The sequence below is a fragment of the Tachypleus tridentatus genome, chromosome 7, assembly GCF_004210375.1.
Source record: "Tachypleus tridentatus isolate NWPU-2018 chromosome 7, ASM421037v1, whole genome shotgun sequence".
NCBI lineage: Eukaryota > Metazoa > Arthropoda > Merostomata > Xiphosura > Limulidae > Tachypleus > Tachypleus tridentatus.
The window spans coordinates 18,987,200-19,011,336 of NC_134831.1; the positions used below are offsets into that span (position 1 = coordinate 18,987,200).

The 24,137-nt window shown below is 29.0% G+C and overlaps 1 protein-coding gene across 3 annotated transcripts in view; it reads right to left on the minus strand.

Annotated features, from left to right (window-relative positions):
* The window catches only part of LOC143255235 (cAMP-dependent protein kinase regulatory subunit-like), a 45,198-nt gene extending 21,105 nt beyond the window's left edge, over window positions 1-24,093 (minus strand). For 2 of the 3 annotated variants that reach the window (XM_076510576.1, XM_076510574.1), the window contains exons 1-6: window positions 23,479-23,894; window positions 21,283-21,450; window positions 17,077-17,168; window positions 8,292-8,400; window positions 5,544-5,642; window positions 3,195-3,254 (exon numbers count right to left, since the gene is read on the minus strand). In XM_076510576.1, coding sequence (XP_076366691.1) covers window positions 3,195-3,254; window positions 5,544-5,642; window positions 8,292-8,400; window positions 17,077-17,168; window positions 21,283-21,450; window positions 23,479-23,652 — 702 coding nt within the window. In that variant the 5' untranslated portion in view covers window positions 23,653-23,894. Of the gene's footprint in view, window positions 1-3,194; window positions 3,255-5,543; window positions 5,643-8,291; window positions 8,401-17,076; window positions 17,169-21,282; window positions 21,451-23,478; window positions 23,895-23,985 lie in introns of those variants that run through there. The other variant, XM_076510575.1, reaches the window with a different exon arrangement.
* Between the last annotated feature and the right edge of the window lie 44 nt (window positions 24,094-24,137).

A 24,137-nucleotide genomic window follows, 5' to 3' on the forward strand; every position in this document is an offset into this window, starting at 1 on the left:
CTATGAAAACAGATAATATGAATGAAAATCATTTTTTTACCTTAGCTCTCAAATTAACAACTTACTGATTACTGATCAGGTCTTCATGCTACAAAAAACTGAGTAGCCTTATATTTTTGCAATTATAACACACACTGTCAGGAAAAAAAACTGGGTGCTATCACCAATTTTCTAAGTAAAATACAAAGGTGAATCCAAAAGTACTTAGTAGGATTAACTGCAGTATTTCTGATATTTTTGTTTAAAGACCATTTCATAAAGTTAATCATTAATCTTGTTCTTGTGTTTTACCTGTTTAAAACCTCTAATAATATTTAACCCTGGAAATGTTTTTCATAATCACTCTTTCGAGGCCACAAGTAGACACCATCATGAAAAAGTAGTTTTGAACTATTTAAGTGATAATAAAATATTATTTGGGAAACAAAAACATTAACACTCAAAGTCTTTTCCTTTATTAATCAATAAATGAACACTGAATATTACAATTTGTTTCTTTTTTTACCATCTAAACTAAGGGAAACAATTTATTCCAAACTAGGTGAACCCTGAAGCTACTGTTAGCACCTATGTTTACAAAATGTTTGGGGTCAGTCTAAGACCCCAGAAAACTAACACAGAGTTAAAGTAGGTATTCCATTTGAAGTAACAGCAACAGAAGCTTTACTTCTTTTGTAAATAGTTTCATAATTAAATTTCAAATAAAAGTATTTCTTTTCTGCAAACTTTTTCCTTCATGTAACCAGTTAAAGGAAAAGTAAATTTTAAACCCATCTTACATATATATGCTTTATTAAGTTATAAAGTGTTTAGCTTTTTAAACCTGTAATTACTTCAATTATCTCCTAATAATCACCACACCTTACAAAAACTTCACTTTTCTTAATTTGCAATAATTTTCAACCAAAGAGGCATACATGTTACTAGATTACTGATGGTCAAATCAAGATTTTGAGCCAGTTGATAGCCACATCCGCTTGAGTTTAAGGGGTTAAGATATACTAAAATATATACCAGATGTACTTTTTCTCATGGTTCTTTGCCTTAATGTGTATTTATTATGTTATTCACTGAAAATCTAGTTAGTACAAACCCCAAGTTCTTGATTTTGGTAGATTTGGAAAGTGAATCGTTATGCAATACATATAAAATGATACTATAAAGTGCACGCTTAAATACCCATTCCAAGAATGTCAGCTGTTAAGGTGCATTTAAGAATGACAAAGCCTCAAGAGAATATTTAATTAATTACAATGACAACCTGTAAGGTAAGCGACCTTCACTGTTGTTAATTTGATAGTTTTATTTCTATAGCACAGCCACTTAGAATTATAGCTTAAGTGTTCTTCAGTTATAAAAAAAAAGACATCAGATATATTTCCCTCATACAGTTGATTTTACAAACATTTTCAAAACAACAAAAGTTAGAACTTGAGTATTATTCAGAAACTTTAACTTGTACATTACAAATAAGAATTACTTTACATTGAAAAATTACACAGATCTGCCTATTTATATTGCTCATTGTAGTATTTATTGTCCATTTTTTCAGACTATCAAACAAATTAATTCATGCACTTCTTTCTAAACTTTTGACACTACAAGACAAACTGTACTTTATATCAGTCTTCAATACCATTTACTCACCCTTAAAGTCAACATTCGTTTTTATTTATATGATCAACTGTATTGCTCAAAAAGAGGCAATGTTAAATTTCCAAGCATCCATATTTCAATGCTGTCCATTCATTTCATTCTAGTATTCTTATGATCAACTTCCTACAACAATTAAGTTGTTTAGGTTAATTTTTTTTCCATTACTACTCATATCATTTCATGTGCATTCATACTTTGTTATCCATCATTATAATGTATGTATTAAAAAATGTCAACAACAGATAGAGGTCAAAATTCACTATAAAGACAGAACAGAAGCAAAAGAGGAAACTGATGGAAGATTTTGGGTAAGTAAACTTCATTTAGAAGTTATTTATACAATTGAAACAGTTATTTTAAACTTATCCAACAATTCTTGTGATAGGTGATTGATGCAACTCCTGGCAATTGGTCCCTGCTATCAAGGACACCAACCAGGTTTGCAAGTTAAAACCACACTTCAATTCAAACATGAATGTTGAAACAGGATGCTCGAAAAAAAAACAGTTTGTGAATTCAATTAATAAACTGATCTTCAAGTTTTTGTTGTAAATAACAGAAGACTACTCTGTATCTTGATGAATAAAAATTAAGACAAAAACATGGGTTATTTATCAGACAGGTGGTTTTATTTACATTCTGGTGGAAACAGAGCAAAACATGGCTGAAAAATAAATCATGATGTTTAAAAATACTTGTTTTTGTATCAGTTTTATTGGTTAAAGGATGATATTCTTCCAGCCGCAGTGTCCAGATTCTGGAATGAGTTGCCCTTTCACAACCTAAAAATGCCACAGTCAGCACCCTTTTATTTTGAAAACTGAATTAATTGTCAATTTGTGCAGTGTTTCATCATTTACAGCTAGAAGTGGGAACTACTAAAGTTGGAAAAAATAAATTATCAAAAGAAATAGGTAAATGAAAATCAAGTTGAAATGGATTGGATAAATAAAATGGAAGTTTTAAGACAACAGCTGAAAACTTCTAACCAAAAAAATTATTTTCATTATTTATTCAAGAGTTGTTCCCAACAAAAGTTTGGGAATCATACAACATAAAAGTTATAAAAAAAACTAAATCAAACAACATGAATTTTCAAATCTTAAACCAAACACCATTTAGTAAGCTAGTCCAAAGTTTCTATGCAAAGTATTTTCACCACGAAAAATGAAAAAAAAAAGTTATCACTGAAACTAACAGTCCAGAATGGGTTAATTTTAGTAGCTACAACATTTTAATTATTATACTAGTGTCTAACTACTGTATAAAAATATTTGATAAATTCAAAATTATCCCCAAGATTCATTGATATCAATACATATACTTAAGTCTACCAAATATCCTTTGAAATGATATACATTGATTCTCACATTAACAAGTAAATTCAAAATGTTTATAAAACTTTAGTGCAAAAAAATTAAAACATTGTTAAAAGAAACATTCTGATTTAACAATAAGAAACCTTTGAAAGTCCTTTTAATTATATCTGCAAGTTAAATAAAGTTGTACTAACCAAATACAATTCCTCTACTTCTTACCATTAAGATTCTTCTGTATGTGTCACGATCTATAGCCCAAAGCTTTACATTTGTTTTGGCCTGAAATGAATATTTTCTTTTTAATTTTAAAAAAATCAGCACCTGACACTATTAAGCATAAAAAGTAGTTATACAAGATTTTGATTACAATTTTTAATCTAACAAAAAAGCTGCACTTTATTAGTGTTGCATAGCAGAAGGGATAAAAAGTTTATCTGTATTCAAATATCTACAAATAAGGAATAATAAAGTAAATGTGTAAAACAGAATTTTTTAATAAATAACAGAGATTAGCCCTTAATATCATTCATTAAGGTGCCCAAAATATATAAGGTTAGTTACCCTTTATTATGGGTTCCAATAATATACCACATATAATATAAACTAATATTAACTACTACAGCTTATTGAGTAGAAGAATTAGAACATCCTAACATTTACTGTTCATAACTGTGTGGCTTAGGGGTACATGTTTTGCATTTCTATTCCAAAGGTGATGGGTTTTGTTAATCATTTTATTCTTGGGCAAGATACTTTACCTTGTTTTGCTTCCATCAAGACAGCTGTTAAAACAGGTGCCAACTAATAGCTATGGATTCATTTCTGATGGATTATCATTCTCATCCATAGAGAACAAGTCATAATTCTCACCCACTTGTGTCACAGAAACAAGAGTGAAGGGTCAGCCCTTTATGACTTTCAGGCAGGTAATGAATTAATTTTTTTTCTTAATCTTTTTAACCTTAAACTTTAATATTATTGTCTACAAGTTACCATCCATAAGGTTAACTAATCTTAACTAATACCATTCATGAGATGATATAAATTAGGTAGCTTAAGGCTTTAATGTTGCTGTCTTAAATTGTAAAAGTAAGGCAGACTAATCTTTACTAATACTGTTTACAAGGCACTGTAAATAAGGTAACTTAACACTTTGATGTTGCTGTCTTAAATTAGTAAAAGTAAGACTGACTAATATTTATTAATACTGTTTACAAGACACTGTAAATAAGGTAACTTAACACTTTGATGTTGCTGTCTTAAATTAGTAAAAGTAAGGCTGACTAATCTTTATTAATACTGTTTACAAGGCACTGTAAATAAGGTAACTTAACACTTTGATGTTGCTGTCTTAAATTAGTAAAAGTAAGGCTGACTAATATTTATTAATACTGTTTACAAGACACTGTAAATAAGGTAACTTAACACTTTGATGTTGCTGTCTTAAATTAGTAAAAGTAAGGCTGACTAATATTTATTAATACTGTTTACAAGGCACTGTAAATAAGGTAACTTAACACTTTGATGTTGCTGTCTTAAATTAGTAAAAGTAAGGCTGACTAATCTTTATTAATACTGTTTACAAGGCACTGTAAGTTAGGTAGCTTAACACTTTGATGTTGCTGTCTTAAATTAGTAAAAGTAAGGCTGACTAATCTTTATTAATACTGTTTACAAGGCACTGTAAGTTAGGTAGCTTAACACTTTGATGTTGCTGTCTTAAATTAGTAAAAGTAAGGCTGACTAATCTTTATTGATACTGTCGATGAAGCACTGTAAATTAGGTAGCTTAACACTTTGATGTTGCTGTCCTAAACTAGTAAAAGTAAGGCAGACTAATCTTTTTAACACTTGAATTCTTACTTTTGTTTTTTTTACATGATAAAACAACTGCGTCAACCAATTTCATTGAGGTGACATAGTTTCAAATGGATAATCTGCTTTTATAAATACTGTTATTAGTAGTGACTTAAAAACACAACATAATTCCACTGTAAACAATGTTATCAGTACCCCTTGAAGTTAGCTTTTTCTCAAAAAATTCAGCTTTTTTAAAAAGCTTAAATACAGAGTGAAAAATAAATTATCAACCAATAGTGAAGAAACAATAAATATTACAGCTGAAACCTCATTGTATTTAGAAATTTTTCATAAATACAACCTTCCTATGTCTATTGAAACACAGCATTAGAAAATCAAGTGAACAAGTGAAGAATGTTTTGAAAAAGGAAGAAAATATATATGCATAACAAATATCAATCCTTAAAAAAAATGCAAGCAAAATAGTAGGGATAAAAATTCAAACAAGATAGCAGTGATGTCACTTGCATATATTGAAGGATTGATATTAGCCATTTCTGCATTTACTTCCTTTTTGGAAGAGTGTTTTCTCTACTTGTGTCTTATAAAGTACCAGAATTAAGGTTAAATTAACCTTTACTACTGTTATTCAAGTTATCCTAAATAACAAAAAAATATTTACTGTTATTATTCATTACTGAAATAAAAAAAAAAAGTAAACCCATGTTTAAAAACGTTAATAATGAGGTAACATCATAATAAACTTGCTTTGACTGTTGCTGCTCTTGGAGTACCATATATAAGTGCTAGTTCTCCAAAACTTCCAGCTTCACCAATGGTAGTTACAATCTGTCCATTCACAAACACCTAAAATACACATAAACACTTCTGTAACTATTATACTACTGGTACATAAAAAATGGTAGTGTTTAGTGTGTGTGTTTTTTCATATAGCAAAGCCACAAATGGCTATCTGCTCAGCCCACCGAGGGGAATCGAACCCCTGATTTTAGCGTTGTAAATCGGTAGTGTTTAGTAATAATTCTGTTTCGGCAACTGTTGATAACTATATACAATGGTATCAAAATTAAAGACTGATTCATTTTGATTCTGAAACATGATTTGTTTGTTGATCTGAGATTAAGAACTCATTATGAAGTCCTGACACTGTTTGTTTTGCCCTATTTACAGCTTGTTAATTGCATGTTATCCAATCCTATTCCTAACAAGTTTATTTCTATCTTCCTTTTTTTTGTTGTTGTTAAACACAGTTTAATTTCATGTGCTTAACCCATTTGAGAGAGTTTAACTCCACTGTTTATTCCAGATTTTAATAAGTTGCAATAGTCCTGCCATTAGTTCAATCAGCTTGTTTTTTGTTTTTTTTCTAACAATTTGCATTTTTCTTTCAATTTCATACTATTTGGTCTTTCAATTTATCTGATTGCTACCTTTCCTTCATATAAGATCTATAATTCTCAATTTATGATAATCAAGTGAATGTGAGTTATATATAACCTTTGAATTATTACAACAGACAATTACTGAATATCTTGCTTTTCCCTGTTTTTCTTATGAATCCATTTTATTGTTAATACTGAACTTAATCAAAGAAACTTAAAAATGTTAATAAATAATATATGTTGATTACAATTAGTCCTTATGTAAAACATAATTCATAATGATTGATTTAAATTAAGAGAAAGGTATACAATGCACTTACAATTTATATCAATACTGATACATACTTTTAACAAAAGTGATGAAGAATCTTAAATTGTATGATTTATACTGAATCTATCAATATTAATCTTCATCGTACACCTGGGGACCATATGGACACCGACAATAAATATTTTAAAATATTTTTTCATTGATCAGTTATATTTTTATGTAATTGTCACATCATCCTCTGACACAAAAATAGTAAAACTTTTGCAGTCAAATAATTTTTGTGAATAAAAATTTGCATGGAATCCATGTGGACCCCAAGTAATATACAGATTTGGAGCTCTGTGTCTTCATCAAGCATTGTGTGTATGGACTCACAGAGGTTATACATTGTGATAAACCATGATTAAATATTTAGGTCTCTCCTGAAGTGAAGCAATGTGAACAACCTACTTCAGATAAGTCTCCAGAATCCCCGTCCAATGCAGAAAGGTGTCAAATCTGCCTTTGTAGAGCTGGGATTGCTTGATATAAGACAGCATGCTGGTCAAGGTGTTCCAGCAACAAAAAAACGTTATCTTTGCATAAGAACCACTAACAAGAAAGTCCATCAAACCTGTACATCATGTGGAAACCAAGTCTGTGTTGATCACTCCACACTCAGTGTACTGTGTAATGAGTGTTTATAAAATGACTGGTAAAAGATATGAGAAACACACCGTGTTCACTCAGAATAAGTTTTGTTTACACCTTGTCCAAAATTTGGCAATAGTTTAGCTCTGAAACAAAGTTTGATGTAGTTCAACTCCCTTTGATCCATTCGGACCCCAAGCACATTTTCACACGATTTGGTATTTTTTCTTACATATGAGAAATCTCTTTCTTCATTCAGTATTTTATTAGTTTTAATCGTGAGATGTCAATTAGAGAAAAAGTAGCCCTATATTTTTGAAATATATGTCAATGATGACAATTTTGTTTGTCTAAATATGAGAAAATAGGTAAAAGTAAATTTCATATTTTGTTATAATAAATCACATATTATATACGTATAGTACTCAGTCTTTCTTACAGTTTATTTTTAGCAGTTTTGTTAGTTGTCATTAACAAATAATTAAACACTAAAATAGAATTTACAATATTATGAGAAGCCAGTATGCTAACTTTTCAACATCTAAATCATAGCTTCAACATTACAATAATTAAATATGTGCAAGGTCTCTATGGACCCCAGTTGTACTGAAAGGTGGATATTTTAATGTATACTGATGAAGGTTAAACAGTCCAAGTAAAGATGAATTTTCACTTTGTACATACATAAAAAGTATACAAATATTCAATCAATCAAGCATTAATATTAAGCAACATAAATCATCCATTAATCACAGCCTATTTGTTGTGGTCATTAATGCTGAAATACTGTCATTCTGAATTGAAATTGACTTTTTAAATGTTTTGTTAGTTGTCATAAACAAATAACTAAACACTAAAACAGAATTTACAATATTATCTGGAATTGAAAAAAAATGCATGTTCTGTTTAGCTAATATTCTGTTCTATGAAATTAACAACCAGAAAGATTGGTTGATGGTCCTTGTTTCTGTCATTTTTTGTTCCTGTTATTAATTCAGATTTAAGAATCAAAGTTTTACAAGAGTATCATTAAACACCTATAGACTAATCTGAGAACAATGTTACCTGTAACATTGGTACATATCACAGTTTTATAAACATCTCTATTTTAAAGTTACAGTTCAGAGACTTGCCACCAACATAATCAACACATAAACTGGGCTTTATAAACATTTTAGAATGTAAAGAGCCATAAGACAATAAGGTGCCTACCTCAACTTCTCCTTGATCAATAACATAAAAGTTGTCCCCTTCATCTCCTTGGTGAATTATAACTTCTGAAGCATTGTGAACGACAGGGAACATGGCATCAAAGATGTCACTAAAATAACAGATGTATTACTAATAAAAGAAAAAAGGTGTTACTAAAATGATATAATTTTATAAGAGAGTTTGGTTTGCTTCAGAAGTTCAATACAATATCAAATTTCCTCAAAAAGAATAATAAATATACAGACACACAATCGATGAAAATCTTTAAAATGTATTATTATGAATATTAACTCTAACAGTTTTAAATCAGTGTTTATACTTGAAATGTCTTGTTTTTACCAAGTGTTTGGTGATACCAGTAGTTTCCTGCATAGAAAGTAAAAACTGAAATTGTAAACAAAAAAAAAGTTAAATTTATTTCAAATCAGAAGTGTAAGTTCATAACAATTATATCATTACTAAGGTATGTTTGAAAATGTCACACTGTTGAAAAAGAAAGTTGATTTATTCAAGAATAGAAAACAAATATGCTAACACTAACAAAGATATTAAATGTAGTCCATCTAGTATCTTGAAGTGGTCACTACAGAAACAACTAAATAAAGAATCAACAAAAATTGCAAAATATATTTTACTTATTAGAAAAAAAATGCTATAAATTACAGATATTCCACTAGATCTAATAAATGTGATAGAAATCATATCTAATTCAGATAGCTTTGGTATGCATAAACTGTAAAAACATTTCTTTGTTGGTCTTATGTTACATAAGAAAACTGAATCAACTGATTTAAATGCATATCCTGATCTCCTATGAAAAATATCTATACCACAAAAGAATGGCACACTATTTGATTTACCATAAATTCATATGTTTCTTGATGAAGATGTTAAAATAAAAATTTGTTTAAAAGTTCTGTGTGACCTTAGGAAATGGAAAGTCAAAGTAACACCCACTGACAACTGGAATTAAAAAACTTGACTTTTGGTTTATAAGTTATATATATCAGCTTTTTATTCAAAAACACTTCCTTATATTAATATACATTATGCATTTCAAGTAGACTTGTGTGGTTTATCATTGTATCATGTACATTGATCAGGGTTCTCTTTTGCTTTAAATTCTTTAGTTCCACCTTTCACACCAAACAGATTTTATTTTTGCCACTTTCAACTTAGTTGAGCCACAAATGTGTAAGTCAACATTATATGTTGATACACTGTCATGCTTGGGTATGTATGGGAGACAGTATGTACATATTTCTAAAAAACAACCAACAAAATAAACTCAAATGTTAATAGCTTTTATGTTCATTAATTAAAACTTTATAAGTTAAAAAAAAATGTTCACTATATGAATGATTCTTATATATAAATCTTCTGTCTTCAGTACAAACTGTGATACCAAAATTATGAAACTGTCACACCATGTCATTTTAAGTACTATCTAGTACATACTTGTCTGTTTTTAACTGACCTCAACCTATTCAGTCCAGTTAATACCTTTATAGTGTTAAAAGGACACATGCATATCAAATTTCAAAATTTAAGTAATAAGTAGTAAAGTAGTAGATACTTCAATAATTTTAACTCAAACATATTTTGAAAGACATTTTTCATTTTGTAACGTTAATTTAGTGTCATTTACAAAGAAAAAAATTAAATATTCATTTCTTTCATGTGCAAAGTTTATTTGTAAAAAAAATATTTATAATTTTTTTATTCATCTAAAAACAGCTTTAAGCCTACTACAAAACTATTACCCATTTGCAATGTTATCCATTTCTGGATTTTCAAGTAGTTTGCATGTCTTCTGTGTAGTTTTTTACTTTTTATTGCCATCCTTTTATATCAAATTTTACTAATGAAACACAACAAAAGTTTAAATGATTGGATATAACAAAGCAGTTTGATATAGTCACCATGGTTTCAATAAGAAAAAGTCTTGTTTAATAACTCTTCTGACATTCTTCAAGAATGTTACTGTAATAGTTGATGAAGAAAATACTGTGGAATTGGTTTATCTTTATTTTCAAAAAATGAGATGCCTCACAAAAGACTTGTTACAAAAATGAAATATGTGGACATAGGAGAAATCTTATTAAACTGGATAGAAAATTGGCTGGAAAATAAAAAGCAGATAGCAATAAATGAAGTCAGATCTGACTGGAACACAATTACAAACAATGTGCCTCAGGGCTCTGTACTGGGACCTCTGTTGTTTGTGATTTATATTAATGATATTGACTCTGGAATGACTAACAAAATTTTGAAGTTTTCAGATGACACTAAGATCTTTGGAGTGGCTAGCTGTATCAAAGACACTTTCATTTAAAGGTAAATTTCCATCATTTGATGCACTGACTAATATATGGCAGATAATGTTTAACTATCCAAAATGTAAGGTGATGCATAAGTATTCACAACTTAAATTATTGTTACAGTTTAAATGAGAATAATTAAATACTGTGGTTGAAGAAGTAGATCTTGATGTTATGACTAAAAAACCACTTAAGTTGTTTAAACACTATTACAGCCATCAGTAGGGCTAAAAGGGAAATTTGGGTATCATCTTTAGAAATACTGAATACAAGACAAAGGATATTCTTGTTTCAATGTATGGATCACTTGTAAAGCTTCATTTAAAGTACTACGTACAAAAATACCAGCAGGAAGGCTCCCTTCCTCAAAAAGGACATTAAATTACTGAAGAAGGTTAAAAAAAAGAGCCACTAAGATGATATCTGGGATAATGGGATTGTCCTATGAGGAAAGACTAAAATTTCAACTTTAAGATTATTAAGTATTCTGATAATACAGATTCAACCTTTTTGTGTTTAGCAGTGATAACAGTAGAATAAGGGGCCATAAATTCAAACTCTGCCAGGGTAGGAACCATCTACAGTTTAGACAGGATTATTTTTCAAATAGATGAATGGGTTTTGGAATGTGCTACTTTCAAGTAGTGCAGGTAGAAAATTTAACAGAGTTCAAGAAAAGATTGAATGAATACATGACAGTGAGACATTTGAGGCTGGAGTGAACATCCCTGATTGGCTGGTAAAGTCCTTTTTGTCCCTTTAAAATTTTATAAATTTTGTTTTCATTTTGACAAACAAAAATTTGATTTTTCACATTATTGTATAATTAAGTGTTTTGAGCTACAGTTGGCTATTTCATGGGAGAGTTTACAGTCATAACTCCAACGGCATTGAACAGAGATTCAATAAGACATTTTGAAGGCTAAGGAACGAAACAGTGCTGTGATTTGTTCTATGTCGGCATTCCTTTTATTAATGAAAAGTTTTGCATGTTAAATTACAGAGGTTTTAGAAGTTCAGAAATATTATTCAATAAGAAAGAATACAATATGCTTAATTAGGTTTAGTGACTATGGTAGGCAATGGAAAAATATTTTAGTGACTCAAATTCTTACTTACTGAATATTATTTGAACATTTATCATATAAAATACTACACAAATAAATTAGTTAACTAATTACTTATTTATTTCTAATGACAATCATATGTTTTAAATAAAACACTTTCATTATTTGATTTACATGAAATTTATAAGGGTATTAAAGGCATATTTTAAAAACAATGGCAACTATTAGCAGTTCAAAAAGTAGAAGATATTCAGGTTATCACAAAAAATATTTAGTCAAAATATTTCTCCAAATTAAATGTTTTTCAACAACAGGTAGAAATTATAACTGCCAGCTGAAACACTAACCAGATACAACATATGCTTTTCTTTCCGAAACAGCTTTAACACCATAACGTTCTATATATTAATTATCTTTAACCTTAGTTAAATGTTGTAAATATTTTTGATTGTGAAGAAATGCAATATGTAAGTTTTTAGTAGAAGAACATAATCTTTTTTCTTGTTCCATTGTCAGTGAGATTATGTTTTGAAAAAGTTTATGATTTTAAACTATAGAAGTAAAAAAATATTTAATATCTTCCTCTGTAATTATTAATGTATAAAATAAAATGAAAAAAGAAATATCTGTATTATAGCTTTATTAGTGGTGCCTTATAAAAAGTAATTGTCTTCTATGAAATAACACGTTAAGAGAGTTCATATATTCTGTTATTAATGTAACACAACATGGTAGCCTTTTAGCAAAAACAAAGTGTCATAGAAACTTCTCTGAGCTTTAATGAAACAGAACTGTAAATAATTCATTGTGTGTATTTCTGAATTGCCCATGCATACATGTCAAAAGTCATTAGTTTATAAGTTGATATTTTCTTATTAACATTACAAAATACAGTATTTATATGTGACTTAGTTTTTAATGTGTAGATAAGTGTGTGTGCATTTCTATTAAATGTTTGTACATCTGAAATACATAGACAAGTTGTGCATTTAAAGAGTATTCAAATTTGTCATAAACTCGTGGTACCTAAATAGTATTTAACTGCTTAAAAAAGTTATTTGACAGTAAATAATCTACCACCAAAACCTCTAGTAACTTAATACTTAACTAATGGTAACACTTCTAGGTGAGAGCTGAATGTGTGACAAATTAATTTGTAAGCTAACACTTCTTAACTTATTCATTTTTTAGGAAAATTAAAACTGATTCAACACTTATGATCAACAAGTCCTTCTAGAAATGTGAATCCTATTATGCATGGGAAATTTAAATTACTTTTGAAATGCTTTGCTGCACTACATTTATTGATACCAATAAGTAATTCTTGTTAGTATTAGCCACTGTTATCATTCAGTGTTAGAAACAACTGGCATATCTGCTAAAAATACAATACACTGGATCTATTTTCTAAAATCCTACAAAGTGGGACACAATACTAATCTAGTTCACAAATGATATTCAAACCAAACAGTATAGTACTAAAGGTTAATACAACTAAGCATCCAATAGAAACCTCTTGCATTCATTCTGACTAGCTTCATTCTTAGATTCAAGTAGGGCCAGATTAAGACCTTTATAGGCCCTAAACACTGAAAAGATTATGGTACCCCATATATGTAAATTAAAATTAAAAGCACTGCTAAACCACAAAATAAATTTGTTTCTTTTGAAATGAAACAAAACTTAGATGTATACTGAAGTTACATGTATCATAGATGATAACTATTACTTTCACCAATTCCATGCTCCCGTACATAAGTAACATATTCCATTGACAAAAGTGATGCTAAATTACAGAATTGTACACAATGTACATTGAAAACACACACAACTTCATAAATTTTATATTGACCAATGCAGACCTGGTTTAAATGAGGATAAATAATAAAAGAGAAAAGAAAAATGGGAGAAGTGCATGTAGTGCAGTGTAAGGAAACGTCTAAGAAAGCTTTGATTTTTCCAATGATGACATACCAAATTCTTCCAAAAGAAATTTTATCTTTTATTTTTGAGTACACCTGCTTTAATGATGCCCTAAACACTTGCTTAGTCTGCCTATTGGGTAATCCAGGACCGGATTCAGATCAGACCAAAAATATAAGTATTAAACTTAACAAATACATGATGTCTATAAATTATTGAATTTAGTGAAAATATTATATAATCAAGTTATAACAATTAACACCAATCAAAAGTAATAATATTGTTAACACAGTAGCCTCATCCTTAACTACAGTTTGAACTTAGGTATATATTAAGCTTGTGGTGCTAAACCACTAAAGAAGTTAATACTGTGCTTATCAAACTATTATCACCATTTAAACATTATTCCATATACATTTCTCATGTTTGTAAATGAGAATGAAATTTTTAAAGTTATTTACAATATATTCTCAAATATCATGTGCACCAAATTTTGAAAGGTTAAACTGAAGAAAATATGTTTTTTTTACACATCTATTGTACAAAGTGTATTGAATAGTTTCTAAATAAAGTAAATAATTATCAGTATATTAAATACTTTTGGAAGTCATCACTGAATTTTTTTAAAATATCAATTTCAGGAAATTGATTGAACAGTTTATACATGGTAATTCACACAAATGTTCATCATTGCTCGAACTGTTGCTACCATCAAATTCATTGAATTTGTTTTATGGAACTATTGCTCCATCCACTTCTGACTCGCACATCATGTCATCATTTGTCCCATCCATTTCACTGAATGTGCAACAGTTTTTGAAACTGTTGCTATAATGTTTTAATGATTTTTAGTTTTAGCTTCTAGCAATATTCCTATAAAAACTGAATGTGTGAATATAATGTGCAGTCAATTTCTTGGGAAATATTTGAAGAAAAAAATATTTAGACAAATATAGTATTTAAACATATTGAGAATGAACACTTTATGATGATCATAACACTATCAGATAACTAGAAAATGGAGTTAATTCACCACTTACACAACTATGTGTGGTGGTTCAATACAAATAAAGCGTATAATTTCATGCATGGCCACACTAACTACTATTGAAATAAGTATGCCAAGAATGTAACAATCTGGAGATGCCTAAACTTTAACAAAAATATTTAGACCTTGGTTTATTTACAAGCCAAATAAAAAATTACTCGTTAAATACTAAATTGAAAGTTAATCTTGTTTATTTGTCAATTCTGCTTTCAATTTAAACACCATAATTTACTACATCTTATTTTTAGATAATTAATCCTATGGCCATGACCTACTTACATTATAAGTGAGTATGTAACTCTTGTTAAAATTCTTTATAAAAATGAAACTAGTAGATGAAAGTTTTAAATTTGACTTGAACAATCTTAAGATTATGTAATTTTAGAAAAATACAATATTTAATTTTGGTCTCTCTCTTCTATTTATAATAACACATTTGTTGTTATTTAATGTAGTTATTTGCACTCAGACTCTGAATAACTCATATCCAATGTGCAGTTTTCACATCATTTGCACTGTCTTTATAACTTTCTAAATGAATACTAAATATTTATATTTTATTTTCCATTTTCTCTACCATTAACTCTACATATTATCAAGGTGCAATGCAATGAAATGTTTAAATGTGATAAGAAATGGAAATATATATATACACACATTTTAAATGTCTCTACAATACCATGGAGCTTCTTTTTGTCATATGCTAATTACCACATCTTTTATCTTTTCACTTAGTTTGATTTTTCTTTCCAATTATTTGTATTTTGTTCTTAATTCAGGTATGCCAACCCGTCCCTGCTGTATTCTATTGTTATTATAGTGCAAAGGTTGTGTACAAGTTCTCTCACTAACACTTGCACACACACAAATGACACCATCTTGCTTAGACATTTCCAGAAGTTAACCTAGATCAAGTGAAATGTATACAGTCATAAAGCTTTCAAACATGCATCATAAAACACAAATGATACATAACAAATTAAAATATAAATGTAAGACCTAAATGCAATCTAAGTGCTTGACAAACTGATACATAAAAGGGAAACAAATTTGCCAAGCCCAATGTACACCTGAAGAGAACAATGGCCTTGGTTTCTTTCTATTTTGTGCTAAGTCCACACACTGGTAGAGGTTTCTTCAGGCTATAACTGAAGAGTGCAAAATCTGCTCTTTCTATTGGTTTTTAGCATGCCATTCAACTTCAAACTGCCACATGGCAACACAGCTTTGAATCTGCAATAACTTTGAAATATTAGAATGGCAAACCACCAGAGTAATTCTTGGAAGGTTTCCAGACATTAATGAAACACAGGTGGAACATTAATACGACCTATATTATTTTCTCAAAGTATCATGTATAATAGTTCATAAAGTCTACACTTGTAACTGCAAGCAGATCACGCAACAGCAAAAACTGCAGTTTTAATCATGGTTTTAGGTATTTCTTTTTTAAAATATTGAAGTAACTCTTAAATTTAGATTTAAAACTTTTATAAAGCTAGAATGATGCTGAAAAATGAAAGTTTACACATTACTAGCTAACATATATATATGTAGCTTTTTTTTTTTTGCAAATTGTTGTTTTATTTTGTTATAAAGTGTTGTTATATTAAATAATTTGTCCAAAATATGTCAGTGTACTTTTGGACTAAATGAAAAAAAATTGATAAATAATTTCATTAGTATCATATTAGTGTTTCACGATATGCATCATATCTCTAAATCAGTGGTAATACATATCTCCAAGTTCCATACTAGAAAGAGGAGGCTTTGAAATAAAAAGGAAACAGCATACATTTTAAGAGGGCATAAAAGAAAGACCTGAATCATAAACAATTTCTCAACTGGCAAAATATGAGAAATTATGTAAAGAAAGTAACAGTGGAAAACAAACATAGTATGCTGTACAACAACAAATAAAAATACACAGTTTCTGTACATTAACATGATTCAAGAGGACTACAGTAAATTATATTAAAGCTTATTGCAAAGTATCAAATATTAATTAATGTAAAAACTATGCTAATTGTCTTTGTTCTTTTTTCAAACCACATTACAATTCTGAAAAACATTACAGTCACACATTTGAATAATGTAACACAAGACTTACTATGTCTCAATACAAAATAAAAATATACATGAAAATAATACAGTTACAACACTAAGCATTATCTAACCTTTTATATGCTAAAATGAGATATTTCAGTCTTTCTTTGTTCATTAACCATATTAACAATTAAAAAACACTGTATATGTGTAAAAATGGCTGGTATGGGTTGAGAAAATTTTTTTTTATGTAGAGGAGTGAACATAAAAAATTTTCTCAACCCATACCAGCCACTTTTACACATATATTTTTCTCTACAAGTGGGTTTTCTCATCACCACGGATTAAAAAACACTTTTATGTTACTGATAAGAACTGACCTGAGTTCACTGTCATCTAAGTGAGCAAACAAAACATTCTGATGAATAGCTTTAGAGAGAGCTGCCATGGTCTTGTAATCTTTGGGAACAACCTAATATCAAAAAATTGAATGCAGAAATTTAACAAAAGGTATTACTTTTACCTGTTATTTTTTCAATGTTTAAAATAAAAGGATGAAATATCTTTAAAAACATTGTTAATATCACATAATTCATTTAACTACTTGGGCTACCCTAAACTATTATACAATTTTTAAACAAATCAACCAAATGTGCAAGGAGTCAGTTTGACCCTGTACTGGAAAAGGAATTCTGACTATAATTCCAATTTTACTGCATGAATCTACATTAAATGCAGAAAGGTTTTTGCAAAATGTACATATAATATTTCAGTGCAATGCAAAAGTATCTGTACTCAAACAATTCAGAGTGCTTGGTGATACTCATGTAAAGAAGAAAATACAATTTGCACATCACTCATTCTACATTATTTCCTGTTTGATAAATCCAAAACTGATATTCACTTTCCTCAGTGATTATACATTTTTCACAAGTATCATATGTACTATTGAATAAGTGAGCCATTTTCATTTAAAATTGGGTCACATTTTGTTATGCTTAAAGTGTTGATGACACCTGACTATAGATTCTTATTGTGAGTGTCTTATCAATCATTCTAAAACTCTTATATAACAAATGTAATAAAAAGTTCATAAAAATAATAATAATTTGATCTAAGTGAAAGTTGTTTTTTGCTTATTTGTAAAAATTCCTTACATGAAATAAACATATAACATTCTATAAAATCTGCATAACTGAATTATGTAAAATCTGTTATTAAAATAACTCTTATGAAGTTTAAATTCACAGGCATGTTTTATTTCACAAATGAAAAATTAAAATTACTTTAGAAAATCAGATTAAAAACTGAATGAAGAGCATACTTTACTTATTTTGAAAGATCAAATTGTATTTATACAACCAAAAATGTCCACCTTCCTATAATTCAAAGCATAACACATAACCTTTTGTTTGAAAGAAGATGAACATAAATCATATATGCAAGTTTATAGTTTTATACTAAAACAAAAAAACTCATTACTAAATAACTTAAAATGTGTTTTTTTTATGAATGCAGATTTACAATAAGTGAAAAGGTGCATACAGTAATAATATGTAACAAATACTAAAGATCCCATATTAACTTTGATATTTTTTATAAGTACATTTCAATGAAAATTTATTAAAACTATTATTCATTTACTTTTTCATCCATAAATCAAGCAAACAGCTTTTATATTACTTCATTGTAAATCCCATTATTCCAAAAGAACTTGTAAAGTTTATACTTTTATTTGTGACCCATTCTGCAGTGAGTTTGGTTTAAAAAAAAAAAGAGAGAGAGAGATACATGTACACTGATTGGGTCAGTTCATCAACCTTACAAAAACAATGATCCAGGTCCTATACTACTAATGGAACTATTTCCTCCATAGTCAATTGTGCTCATTCTGATGACCATAATACTAATCTATTGCTTGATTTTACTACTATAATAAGTTTCTAAAAAGGAAAAGTCAATATTACAGTATGTTTCATCTCGAAAACCTTTTCAACAGATTCCAATACATATGGAAATCAACTTTCAAGACTATATATAAACAAATCATAGTTCATTTTATCTGCACCAGAAGACTTGTCTGATTTCTTCAGTCATGTCATGCCACTGATTTCAAGAAAACAAAACATCATGCCCAACTGCCTATGGTGAAGTTTCAGAGCTCTTTGCTCTCCCAAATAATCTGTGTCAAAAGAGCAGGACAGAGTAGAATGTCACATTTAAAAAAACTTGATGTATAAATAAAACTATCAGTGGATTTTATTTTCTGGAGATAATGGTATATTATTCAAAGTTATTAGAACAAGAATATCATGTTATGTCAAAATTAAAAAGTTGAAAATTTATCAAATCACTGAAGATAACTGAAACTCTTAACATCAATGCAGATTTAATTTCTCAGAATATATGTTAAAAATAACTTGTACTGAGAGTAATAAAGAAATTGTTTCTTTCAATGATAGTTCTCAGATACTCCAATACTTTAATGTGGATTAAAATTTAATTACCCCATGTGTGTCCATTCTCACACATTGTACTCAGTAGCAGACTTAAGATAGTGTGGGGCCAGGAGCTAATATTTTTGTAGACCCTACATCCCATATAATTTTACACAGAATAAAATTGTGTCAGATTATAGGCCTTGGGGCTGAGTCCCCTCTAGCCCCTACCTAAATATGCCACTGGTTGTATTTATTTTATTGCATTACAAAAGTAAACAAAAATTTGCTGATGAAGTAATTTGAAACTCCAAAACAACTTTATGCTAATTAAGCAGTTTCTAAAAACTATCTTATTTTTATATGGGATATTTGTACAAATTTCCAGCTTTAAGAACTTGAAATAACTTCATTGTGATACATTTAAAAAAAAACACAAATATTTACTTTTATATTCTCTTTCATCCCTCTAAAATTGTCATATCAAGTTATTTTATAAAACTGTAAAAACACTATACATTTCATTGCTTATGATTGCTCATGGACAAATAATCAGATTCAATTTGTTACAAGCAATAAGTTTTAAAACTGTTTGATTTTCACTTATATATAGTTTTTATATTTCTTTCTAGTGATTTTATTTGCTCACTGAAATACTTAATTAGGGCATTAAGGCATAATGTTAATAAAGCCCAACACAGCAGCTTTCTCAATAAAATTAAACTTGATCAAGTTGAATGCAAAATGACTTTACTAAGCCTACCCCTTTCTACAAGAGACAACTATCTTCTTATCATACTGTAACATCATGAATCAAAGAAGCTTTAAAAAACTAGTCAGTACTGTAATTGGAGCTTAAGATAGTCATAAATACTGTTTCTTCTAGCACCTTATCACTTTATTCTAATCTATACATGAATCTCAACTGAACTGGAGGCCACATTAGCTTATGCAGATTATTTAAAACTATTATGATTTTCCTGATATCATATTCATAAAAAGTTAAGGAAATTCATAAACACTAGTTTGTTTGTTGTGTGCTGAAAGCAGCTCAAAATTAAAATTTAATTTTAAAATATTATGTGAAGACTTTAGTAAATAAAACTTTCTCAGATAATATATTTTCATTGTGAAGTTTTCTTTAAATGTGTGAAAGAACAACCTCAAGTTTCTTTCCTATATTTTTAATCAAATAAAACACTATTTTGTCAATGCATGATGCACCCATCTGAGCATAACAGTTAATTTAACATTTCTAAAAATATTTAAAAAGCAAGAGCTTAGATTTTTCTTGAGAAAAAAATAAAATATAGCATTTAAAGAGTGAATCAAAAGAAAGAAAAGAAAAATGTGAAACTAAACAAAAAGCCCTTTACATTGTCATAGCAAAGCCCAGACTACTTTGTTTTAAGAGGACACTAAATTTTAAGTTATATATTCACTATAATAATGCATACATTTCTGAAAACACCGAGCTTTCATTACTTATAAACACCTCAGAAACCAAGAAACAACTGAAGAATTGACAAATATTAACAAAGTATTGAAGCTACTGGATGCTTTTCATAACTTGTCCCAAAACTTGTCTTATTCTAATGAAATGTAGAGAAAGTAAACTATCAATAGCAAATGAGTAATAAAAATTTTCTGTCATAATGAAAGGCTAATGAAATTTAAATAACATCATTTATGTATAGCATAAGTTACATAATATCCAGGAAATTAATAAAAGGATTTAAGCCAGGAACTTAGAAAGCAAACAAGATGATAAAGTACAATGAAATGCATTCTTTGATAGACTACTTATTTCCATGTGCTCAATCAAGATTCCAAAACTTTTCCACATTTTCAGCAACAGAGTTCAATAGTCAATATACAGATATTTGTCCCCCTATTTTCTATTTCCTCTATTTCTTTTATTTTATTTTACTTGCACTTTTCCTTGACCCAAAATTTCTCAAGAATTTTCTAAGTTAACATTATCTCTGTATTTGGGCACTTGAAAGAGTATGACCCCAAAATAAATTGACAGCCAAATGGAGCATTTGACACTCAATTATTAAAAAGTCCCCTCATTATGATAGATTTGTACTGTAAAAAAATATATAGTAACAAAAATGCAATATAAAACAGAACAGAAGCACAAACCTTTTTTACATAAGTGGTTGCATCTTCTTCTGAGTAAGTTTCAGCACTGACAGCTCCACGCCGACCACGTTGTGGTGGTACTATGTTAGGCATTGATGACTGCTCATCTTCTTTTTCATCACAAGGAGAAATAGTTGGTGTTTGTTTATTTGCTTTGTTTGCTGCTTCCTTTAAATATTGGAATTAAAAATATGCATATGTTAATGAAATATCACTTTCATACTCTATATAAGTTAGCAAGTCTACATTTTTTGTTTTTTTTAGTTAACTCCTTGACTTAGTGGGCCAAAAAATTAACCAAGTACTTAGACACTTGGGAAGAATTCCATATGAGGAAACCATAAAATGATAAAAATTGTTAAAATACCAATATAATGTATATCAATACTGAGCTAACTCAGAAACATAAACAAGAGGAAACCCTCCATAACTGCAGCTGTAATTAGACCTAAAATTGGTCAAAAGCTAATGCTATGAGCTAATAGTTTGTACTTGAAAAAATGCTCTAAGTTATTCTATGAGCTGCAGCTAAAAAAAGTCAATTTTTTTTTGGGGGGGATACAAAAAGATGGGGATAAAATGAAAAATAAAACTTAAAAAAAACACACATCAAGTATGGAATTTGTCTCTCAATGGAACAGCTCTCAAGACTATGCACTTGTAATATTATATCTGAGATTTGAATCTCTACTGTGAACACAGCAGATAGCCCTGTGGCTTTGCTCTCAGTCAAATTATTTATGCATACTGATATAGAACTTTTGGCTTTCTTACCAGAGCCTTAATCAAGGCCAAAAGTTCAAAAATAAAAATATTTTAACGGAGAATAGTTTGTTGTATAACACTACATAACACCATTTTTTTTTAATAATAAATTATTCAGATGAAGAAATATCTAAATAAAAGTTTAATAAATCCAAGCTACTACTCCTTGGTGTTACTGACTTTTCAGTAAAAGTAAACCAAGTGTCTTAATACTTCTTGTTGCCCACTACAGAGATCTGAAAATTCATGAAATTTTAATTAAGAGTGCAATAACGAGTTGCAGGTTTACATAACTTCTGTCACCTGTTTTTAAGAAATACAAATTTCACTACAAACAGCATTAAGATGTCTCATTTAAAAAAAATAATAATTAAAACAAATGACTTGCTGCAACTTTCAACTTAAGAAGGCATTCTATAAATTCTTGCACAAGATGCATGTTGTACATTGCACATTAGTCAGTGAAGATGTTCAACAGAACATTTCAAATTGTCTAAGACTTACAATACATCTGTTAGACATAAAGTTAGTACATTGTTTTTCATACATGTTTAACTCCAAATATTTACTTAAGGCTGGAAGTAATTTGCAAACTTTGACATCCACTTAGTGCATTATTACTAGTGGTATGATTCTGCAGCTACAACTTAGAACTAAAATTAGGCTTTCATGATACTTTACTTTTTTTTTTCTTTAGCTACCCTGACAAACTGAAAAACAAACAAGAAAACCAAATCCTATACTAGGCTATGGCCTGGATAAATTCAGAAATTCTGTTAAATGTTAATATTCTCTTACATTTTTAAATATATATATTTGATATCAGTTAAGCTAGTTTAACACTTAAGACTCTTAAAACTTTTTTCTAAATTAATCTGTTGCTGTAATTCACATAAGTTATAAACAGAGCAAAATATGTACTTGGAATCAGACTTAGAGATAAATTGAAACTAAAAATCAACAAGGCAATCAGTATTACCAATTAAATGCACATTTCTGATATTCCTAATACTAAATTAAATACTTGTAAAAATTATAATCCATTTTGTCATGACTTTGGTTATTATAACCTTTAACTTCTAACTTTGACTCTAGACTATTAGTAGTAGTAGTAGCATTTAAATAGAAGTTTAGACTGCATAGGGCTTAAATGTAAATTTAACACACTCACTTTAATTGCAATTGCAACGAAATTATGAAGTTCTGCACTGACAGCACTTTGAAAGAAAGAAAATGTAACAAAAACGTTATTAACATATTTGTTTCAAATGATAACTGTATTTTTATTTAGCCTTTTATTCTAAACCCAGTACTGATATATTTTACACACCTTGTATTTTTGTAACTAAAGTTTTATTACTACTACCAGTTCAAACAGTTGTAATTTGTAATTATATCCAGTTTAAACTTATTATGCATACGTTACATTACCCGTTCAAGCCTTTGAAAGTATCCCCTCAGAAATGAAATTGGATTTTCCGGACGACTAACACATAGTTGAACAATACAGTCCTTAAGAAGTTGTTGAATGTGGTGCCTGTGTACATAAACTTCACAATCCTTCAATGTTTGCTCCTCTTCGGTGTTGGTCGCCATTTTAACCATCCAAACAACGGGTTAACAGCTTAAAGCATGCTGATATCATTCAAAAACATTTGTATGCTTTCAAATGTCTGTTACCATCTAAAAATGTAATTAATAATAACGTTATTGACTTACACAAACTGTATTTTATGTCTTTTCTTTCTTTCTTAAATAAGAAAAATAACTTTTAGATTCTAAAAGTAAGAGAAACCATTTAATCAGACAGAAAGAAGACAAAACGAGAAACAAAAGTATTCAAAAGTTTGAATTATCATTTCATAAATTAATAGAAAATTAAATTTAATAGTTACATGTTATAACAGAAATAATGACAAATAATCTGTTTCTACGTGCCCGGTAATTCATCAGTGCACTTAAACGCTTCTTTTTTTTTTTTTTGGAATTTCGCACAAAGCTACTCGAGGGCTATCTGTGCTAGCCGTCCCTAATTTAGCAGTGTAAGACTAGAGGAAAGGCAGCTAGTCATCACCACCCACCGCCAACTC